The sequence below is a fragment of the Rattus rattus genome, chromosome 13 (assembly GCF_011064425.1).
Source record: "Rattus rattus isolate New Zealand chromosome 13, Rrattus_CSIRO_v1, whole genome shotgun sequence".
NCBI classification, from domain to species: Eukaryota; Metazoa; Chordata; class Mammalia; order Rodentia; family Muridae; genus Rattus; species Rattus rattus.
The window spans coordinates 13,414,900-13,423,507 of record NC_046166.1 but is presented as its reverse complement, the minus strand read 5'-3'; the positions used below and the strand labels follow the sequence as shown (position 1 = coordinate 13,423,507).

At 52.1% G+C, this 8,608-nt stretch overlaps 1 protein-coding gene across 2 annotated transcripts; it reads left to right on the top strand.

The window, feature by feature from the left end:
- Nucleotides 1–1,737: 1,737 nt before the first annotated feature.
- On the top strand, nucleotides 1,738–6,420 carry Mvb12a (multivesicular body subunit 12A). Of its 2 annotated transcripts, XM_032919165.1 has the most exons (9): nucleotides 1,741–1,902; nucleotides 1,978–2,076; nucleotides 2,211–2,307; nucleotides 3,789–3,915; nucleotides 4,131–4,250; nucleotides 4,334–4,440; nucleotides 5,339–5,400; nucleotides 5,972–6,028; nucleotides 6,160–6,420. In XM_032919165.1, the coding sequence occupies exons 1-9, from the start codon at nucleotides 1,819–1,821 to the stop codon at nucleotides 6,220–6,222; spliced, it is 816 nt and encodes a 271-aa protein (XP_032775056.1). In that variant the 5' UTR covers nucleotides 1,741–1,818; the 3' UTR covers nucleotides 6,223–6,420. The 2 variants fall into 2 exon arrangements, with proteins under 2 accessions (XP_032775055.1, XP_032775056.1); XM_032919164.1 differs by lacking the exons at nucleotides 5,339–5,400; nucleotides 5,972–6,028; nucleotides 6,160–6,420 and having other exon boundaries at nucleotides 1,738–1,902; nucleotides 4,334–4,864.
- The last annotated feature ends 2,188 nt before the right edge of the window (nucleotides 6,421–8,608 follow it).

Below are 8,608 nucleotides of genomic sequence, written 5' to 3'. Positions count from 1 at the left end.
AAGTCTCCCACAGAAGGCTCTTGTGCTCCCAGACAACCGCCTCTAAACTGAGGACTTTAGCCAATGAGCTGCGCTCTTCATCACAGGCCCATGGGCCCCGCGGCCCTCCATTCTCCGCTCCGTGACTTCCAGTTTCGCCTGGATGTCCAGGAATGTGAGAACCTCTGGCCAGGCCTCCCCAAAGGCCCCCTTCATTCACAATTCCATTCGGTTTCCAGCCTGGGAGTCAGGGAACCCCAGCTTCAGCCTCCCACATCCTAGGCTGCAGTCTCCCGCCCCCAGAGCGGTCTATTGTCGTTTTCCTTAAGCCCAGCACACGACAGTGGTGCAGGATAAATGCAGTCTAGAGGCTTTGTGTTCCATCTGCCCAAGCGACATTTCCACAGCCTAACTGTGGGTTGGGGCAAAACGCAGAACCCCAGGATTGGGGTGCATGATGCGAAATTCACAAAGAATCAATAAAACAAAATGTTTAAAATAGTAACAAATACACGAATGAAAATATATGCTAGGATGAGGGTCAGAGCCTGGAGGGGGTGTTTGCCTAGCATATGTGAAGCTCCTTATTCCAGCTGCAGGCTCACAGAAGAGGGTCCCTTACTCTAAAAAAAGAAAAAAAAAAAAGTTTACAGGTCTCTGAATTGCAGGACAGCCTCGTCTACATAGTGAGTCCTAGGATATCCAGGGTTCCCTGAGAGACACTGCCTCAAAAACAAAACAAAACAATCAAAAATAACCAAAACAACAACAAAAACCCATAGCTGGCTTGTGAACTGGCTTTCAAGTCTATATTATTCGTTAAGTCAACAGCTGCAGAGCCACGGTGATTTCCTTTGCCAAAATCCTAGAACTGAAAGTATTTCAAACTTCTTCTTTCTCCTCTATTTTTGTTTTTTTGGTTTGTTTCCTTTTTCATCAATAATTAAAGTGTTTTTGTTTGTTTCGTTGGGGATTTGTTTGTTTGTTTGTTGCCTGTTTAAAGCAGGGTATCTTGTAGGGCAGGTGAACCTCGAACTCATGGCTATTGAAGTGACTAAGGTATCACCATCTTGTTCTGTTCTGTGCCTGCTTAGACACTCTCAGTCTCCCACCTATTAATAGCCACAACTGTCTTGGCAACAGTCCATGTCCAGATGTATTAACCACAATGTTTGTGCAAGCTAAGACCTAAAACTAAAATAACTAGAGGAAGCGTAAATCATAAATAATTGTCTTGTGTCTGGAAAATACTGCCAATCTCTGCAAAGAAAAACAAATGTTACAAGGTTACGACAAGACCCTGACACTGATACAATTGTGGTTCTTAAGTGTTTTGCTTTTAAAAACTCTGTATTCCTGAGCTTAGGCTACTCTACGTGTGGCTATTATTAAAGGACTCCTGTAGTCTTAACTGACTTAATTAGAATGGTTGTCAGTAACTATCTCATATGCTTTTTATCACCATCTGGTATGTGCCTCTTGGAGTCCTTGAAATGACAGGCTATAGCTACCTGGCTCCAGACCAGTTAAGTTTCCTTGCTAAGGTTGGAGTCGGAGGGTAGTGCCGCGCGGCATTCTGGGGAGTGGAGTCCCATCCGGAAGCTGACCGCCCCCTCTGCGTACTGGGTAGTGATTTAGAGGCGGGGATTCTAATCCTTTTTCCGCAAACGTCTCTCTAGCGTCCAGAGGGCGGGTCTCCACGGTTACTTTGGACTGGTCAGAGTCCATACGCATGCGCACTAGCTGCTTGCGTCGCACTTTCGAAAGTTTTCTGGGAGTTGTAGTCCGAGGTTCCGGACCCTCCGAGGGCGTTAGCTGCCTTTTGAACTCCCAGGGAGGATGGATCCCGGGACGGATTCAACGCCGCTTGCCGCCCTGGTTTGGTCGTCCGCCTCGGCGCCGCCGCCGCCGGGTTTCAGCGCGGTAAGTAGGGGCGTTCAAGGGCTACGGGGATGGGCCAGGAAGGGGACGAAGCCCGCTGACCTGTGCGACCCGCAGATCACCTGTACCGTGGAGGGCGCGACGGCCAGCTTCGGCCGAGGCTTCGCGCAGAAGGCCGGCTACTTCCTGTGCCTGAGCACACTGGGTATCCCAGAGGTGAGCACCGGCGGCCTGAGCGTTAGCCTGCCCCACCCCTCGCCCAACTCTTTCCGACCCTTCCTGCTCGTACTGTTAACCTTTCCCCTCCCTGCTGACTGCCCCCTTCCACCTACCCTCTCTCGTGCTCCCAGAACCCTCAGGACAATGTGGTAGTGGACATGCAGATCGTGATGGACAAGGGGCCCCTGCCGCCAGGCTTCTCTACAGTCAACGACCCTCAGGATGCCAGTAAGATCCGCGGGCACGGGAGAGTGACAAACACAGGGAAGGGCGGGCTGGTATCTGTCTGGAATTGGACCTAGCTGGGCAGGGAGGTACAACCTGTAAATGCAAGCTGAAGCAGAAAGATGGTGGGGAGTTCAAGGCCAGCCTGGGCTACAGAGTGAGGCCTTGTCTCGACCACTACTCCAAAATTAAATAGTTGACACATACCTGTCTTAGTACTCAGGCTAAGGCAGGAGGATGGCTCTGATTTAGTGTCCAGCCTGGGCTACAGAATGAGACCTTGCCTCGGCTTTTCCTAAGAATTAAGCTTAGTGGGACACACCTGTCACTAGCCTGGGCTACATGAAATCCTGCCCCTAAACAAACAACAACCCCAGATGTCTCTGGCATACCCACCCGTCTTCCTCACTGACACTGGTCACCACTGCTTGCCCCCTGCTTCTGTGGCGGAGCGAGTCCTCCTGGCCGTTCTCTTTTCCTTTCCAGGCTCTTGCACAGCGAGTCCACCTGGAGCTGGCTTTCCCTGCTCTCTGCATAGCTCAGCCTTCCCTCTCCCTTCTCCCCTGCCTGACCCAGCTGCCCGCCTCCCCGATGGTGCTTGGTTCTCTCGGTGTCTTTAGTGACGGCTGGCAGGCTGCCGTGCAGAGGGTCAGGTCAGTGTGCAGACAGAGGAGGCTTCCACAAATTCTATCCTTTTGCAGCTGTCTCTTGACTTAGCATTTAATTGGTTTGGGGGGGACAGGGTCTCAGTGTGTAGCCCCAGCTGGCCTGGAGCTTCAGTCCTCTCATCCAGGATTCATGGGCCATCATGACCAGTCCCTTTTAATCTGCACGGTGTGGGGGCTGCTGTTCTTCATCCTAGCACCTAAGAGGCTGAGGCAGGAGGATTGTTTCCAATTCAAAGCTATTTTGGGCTATGGGGTGAACTCCAGGGCAGCATCCACTACAGAGTAAGATTCTGTCAAAGAAAGCCAGGGCCGAGCATTAATTGAGGTAGCAGAGTTCTCACCATATGCGCAAAGCCGGGTTCCACCCTCAGCACCACACCAACACACTCCAGAGGTTGAAACAGTGTTGCGCATTTAGGGTCCTTCTCGGCTACATAGTGTTTTTGAGGTCAGCCTGGGCTACATGAGCTGTCTCACAAACACAAATACACATAATAGAAAATAGCCCTGGTGTCCTCATAGAGCACACCTTAGGTTGACTTTTTTTTCTTTTAAAGAGGGGTTCTGTGACACCTTGGGGTATCGAACCAGGGAAGGTGAGGCTGGGGTGCTAAAACAGATTCGCCGCTGTTGATTCCATAGTCCCCCTCGAATATTTATGTCAAAAGTCAACTTGTTTCACTGATTCCCAAAAGTGATCTCCCCTACAAGTCTACCATTCATGATTTAGCCAGCTCCCTGGTGTGGTCCCTAACAGTACTGGTGAGCATCTTCCCGCCCGTCCACTCCCCACTCACTCTCTGCCCCTACTCCCAGGGACCTCTGTGTCCAAGAAGAAGCGCATGTGTGTGAAGCTGATGCCCCTGGGGACGGCAGACGTGGTAGTGAGCGACGTGAAGCTCAGTGGGAAAACCAAGACCGTGCCTGGGTATCTGCGAGTGGGGTAGGTGCAGCATCCTGTTCTAGCTCCTGTCCCTGCCACATTGCGTCCTGATTTTACCCACATCTCTGAATGTGGGGATGGCATCGTGTGGGCCCTGTGGTCAGTATGCTGATCAGCATGAGGATGAGCTGCTGAGAGAAAATTACCCCCACACGGTGGCCACCCGGAGAGGCTGCGCAGGGCACTGATGCCCTCCTCTCCTCCCCTTACTCCAGGGACATTGGTGGCTTTGCCATCTGGTGCAAGAAATCCAAAGCCCCAAAGCTGGTGCCCAAGCCTGGCACACTCAGCCAGGACATGCGAGGCCTCTCACTGGACCAACCCAAAGAGCCCAGGTGAGGCCCAGGCTCCCCCACGGACAGATGGGCCAGGAGGAAGACTTCAGGCCTGACTGACATCACTGTCCCCTGCTTCCCAGCAAAGGTAGCCACCCAGAGCGGACACTGTCCAGACTGGGCTCTCGGGCTTCCACCCTAAGGAGGAACGACTCCATCTATGAGGCATCCAGTCTCTATGGCATTTCAGGTGAGCCCCGAGTGAAGAAAGTAAACCTGCGGTGGGAGGTCTCTGGAGATGCTCCCAGGACCATGGCCGGGGAAGACACAAGAGCTAGATGCAACCTCTCCTTGGCCTGTCCTACCAAGCATTTAGATTTTAAGCTTTATTTTTATTTATACATGTGGGTGTTTTGCCTGCAAATGTGTCTGTATATTGCCCTGGAAGGCCAGAAGTGGGTGCTGGATCCCCTGGAACTGGGGTTGAAAGGGTTGTGAGTTGCCACGTGGGTGGTGGGACCTGAAGCCAGGACCTCTGTAAGAGCAGCCGGTGCTCTTAACTGCTGAGCTGTCTCTCTAGGCCCCAAACTGTATTTTCCCCCCTCGGTGGCTGTGGAGAGGGGGCGACTGGGACCTCACTCTCTGCAGTGCTCTGGGCAGAATCCAGGATGTGTTATGTGATGCTTTTCGTGCACGGCATTAACACGACTGGCCCTGACTCACCACCAACAGACCAGGGCTGTGAGAGTCACTTCAGGGATCTCGGGTTTGGGTTTGCAGCTCATGGGTGAATTCCAGGAGTATGGCACCCAGAAGCAGCCTCAGTGCCAGGAAATCTCATCCGCAGGGCTGACGAGCCCACAGCTCCATAGCCAGGTGGCACCATAGCTGGGTCCCCTTCAGGGAGCTCTCCACACTCTGTGGACTTGTCGGGCCATGCGACATTAAGGAAAAATGACGAACAGTGGTTGGAAGTCAGCAGGAGGGGAGGGACCACAGCCAGCAGGCCTGATTTCCGGATCAGTTACAAGCAGTCAGAGCAGCTCTAATGAAGATCAGCCTGTGCTACCTGGGTGGCCAGGGTCACACCAGGAGGCCACAGGTCCTGGGTTCTTCCCCCTCAGCCTCCCTGGGTTCTTTCATTGCAGCCATGGATGGGGTTCCCTTTACCCTGCACCCAAGATTTGAGGGCAAGAGCTGCGGACCCTTGGTGAGTCCTCAGTGTAAGGGGATCTGGGGGCTCTAGTCACTGCTGAAGGGGCTGCGACATTCCTGCTTCCCTATGACTGGGCACAATGACCATGATGCGATTGGGAGATGGATAGAGGCCAAGGAGTCTCGGAGTAGGATGTGGGAGGTGGGGTAAGAGTCTTGGGCTAGTGTCTGTGGGGCCAGTCCTAAAAACTGGGAGCACTGGGGACAGGCACGGTGGTGCTCATGGGACATCCCAGTACTCACATGAGTTTGAGGCCTGCCTAGGCCACATGAGACCCATCGGGGAAACTGGGGCATGCTTGAAGAGGTGGTCCAGCCAGTTAAAGCACTCGCCACCAAGCCTGACCTAATTTCAGTCCCTGGGTCCCACATAGCAGGAGGGACCAACTCCTGGGAGTGCTCTGTGGTATCATAGACAGACCTTTGGTGAGTGTGTGTGTGTGTGTGTGTGTGTGTGTGTGTGCGTGTGCATGCTTGCATGTGTGCATGCACCCGTATACATGGCACATGTGCACACACCACAGTTCAGTGGGACTCAGGCCTCCCACTCTCATTCTGTCCCTTAGAACTTGTCTGCCTTTGGGGACCTGACGATTAAATCACTGGCAGACATTGAGAAGGAGGTAGGTGCAGGGCTGTGCAAGGTACTGGGGCCTACCCTGTGCCCTGGTCTGCCCCCACTCCTCAGTCCTTCCCAACGCCCCTCCCCGCTGGCCCCAGGCCCTCATTTAGCCCCCCCACCTCTGCTCCCCAGTATAACTATGGCTTCGTGGTGGAAAAGACCGCAGCTGCACGCCTGCCCCCCAGCGTCTCATAGCCCAGCCACAGGTGCCACCTGGCGCCACCTGCCTCACAGACACTGCTGATCGGCCCCAGCCTCTCAGCGCGGCTACTTGCACAAGGGGTCTCTTGCCTGGTGGTGCAGGGGCGGCCTGGGCAGAGCAGTGACCTTCTCTCAGAAGTCTGAGTCTAGCAGCCACATATGCACCAGCAGTAAACGCTACCTGGGACCTACTGTGTGGAGTCTTTTGTTTTCTTCCTTTTTTTTTTTTTTTTTTTTCCTTTCTTTTTTTCGGGGCTGGGGACGAACCCAGGACCTTGCGCTTCCTAGGTGTTTTCTTCCTTTTAAGATGTATTTTGAGTTTTACATGTGTGCATGCGTGCGAGCATGTTGGTGCTCTTGGAGGGCAGAAGACCACATTGAATTTCCTGGAGCTGGAGCCCCAGGTGAATCCCCTGACACGGGAGCTGAGGACTGAACTCATTTTCTCTGTAAGGCCCATATGTTATTTACGAGACAGGATCTCAGGTAGCCCAGGCTGGCTGACAGCCCACTGCATAGCCTAGGGTGACCTTAAAGCCCTGGTTCTCCTGGGGTTGCAGACATGCTCTGCCATACTTGGTTTACGTGGTGCTGGGCGTGGAAGCTAAGGTTGTGCACATGCCAGGCATGAGCTCTGCGAGCTGGGACAGCCAGGTGTACAGTGGCCAGCTGACCTGTGGCCTCAGCCTTGTTTGTTTGTTTAAATTTTTAAATTTTGGAGTTTTCTGGAAATTGGTTTCATGTAGCTTTTCCAGGATGACCATGAACTTAATAACTTTTATTTATTTGTGGGAAGGGATGACTCAGGAAGTCCCTAAAACTGACTAGATGTATCAGATCCTGTCTCCCCAAGCATGTATAAGCAGTAAACACCACTGAGAGCTGCTGTCAGCCGCTGTACAGTGAGCTCCAGGCCCCCAGCTCTGTGAGCTGTCACCCTGCTGGGCGATTGTATCTTTTGGAGATATAGGTGTCTTGGAGTTGTTTCTACTCCTGGAAGTAACCTCAGTAAAATTCAGTGGTTCACCAAGTTGGTATTGGTACTTTGGTCTGAGGGTGGTTCCCTAACTGGGGAACATCTCCCCAGAAGAGTCCATACAACACGTCCACCATGTGGGCCCTGGGGTTTGAACTCAGACTGCCAGGCTTGGCTGCAAGCACCTTTCCCTGCTGAGCCATGTCACCAGCCCCCTTTAGAGACATCTTAACTTACACGAGGAGTTCACCTACAGAAAGAAGGATCCTCACTTTGTATACAAGCTCTGAAGACTGACAGTACTTAAAATCCAAGCTGTAGACTTTTCAAGATGGGTTGTGAGTCATGAGTGACATGCATGCATGCTGTCTGCAGGAACGTCTGTAAACCCTGATGTAAGACACATCCCCTATGCTGAGGGGCTAGGACGGTGCACTCTTGCGTGTTACCTAGAGCTTTATTTGAATTGCATTTTTTGTTTGTTTTTTCCAAGAGAAGATTTCTCTGTGTGGTCCTGGTTTGTTCGCCAGGCTGGCCTGAAACTCCTAGAACTCTGCCTGCTCTGCCTCCTGAGTGCTGGGATTAAACACATGTGCCAGACTGGAAAGATGGCTCAGTGGTTAAGAGCACTGACTGCTTTTCCAGAAGTCCTGAGTTCAATTCCCAGCAACCACATGGTGGCTCACAACCATCTGTAAAGAGATCCGATGCCCTCTTCTGGTGTGTCTGAAGATAGCTACAGTGTACTCATATATAATAAATAAATCTTTAAAAAAGAAGAAAGCTTAAAAAAGTGTGTGCCACCACTGTCTGGCATGGAATTAATTTTTTTAAGATTTATTATTTATTATATATAAGTACACTGTAGCTGTCTTCAGAAACCAGAAGAGGGCATCAGATCCCATTACAGATGGTTGTGAGCCACCATGTGGTTGCTGGGAATTGAACTCAGGACCTCTGGAAGAGCAGTCAGTGCTCTTAACCCCTGAGCCATCTCTCCAGCCCCGGAATTAATTTTTTTAATGTGTGTATCTGTGCATGTGTATATAGGGCCTGAGGGCCAGAAGAAGGCATGGGTCTGGAGCTGGTGTTACAGGTGCTGAGCACCATGGGTGTGGGTACCCTGGGAGGACAGCAGGTGGCCGTGATGGCGGAGCCATCCCTCCAGCCCACGTCTGTTCTCACCCCTTCCATCTGCCTTTGTTTCTCTCTTTCTGAATAAAGACTGTGTTTGGTGCTTCTCTGTTGGATTTCAATATTAACAGACTCCTGAGGCAGCCTGACTGGGAAGAGCAGGCTAAGGGGGGGGACCTCAGCCTGCAGGCACCCGCAGGGCCCAATGTTTTCCAGTGTTTGTAGCCACACCTCTGCCCACTCAAGGCACCTTTGGGAATAAACCCTCAG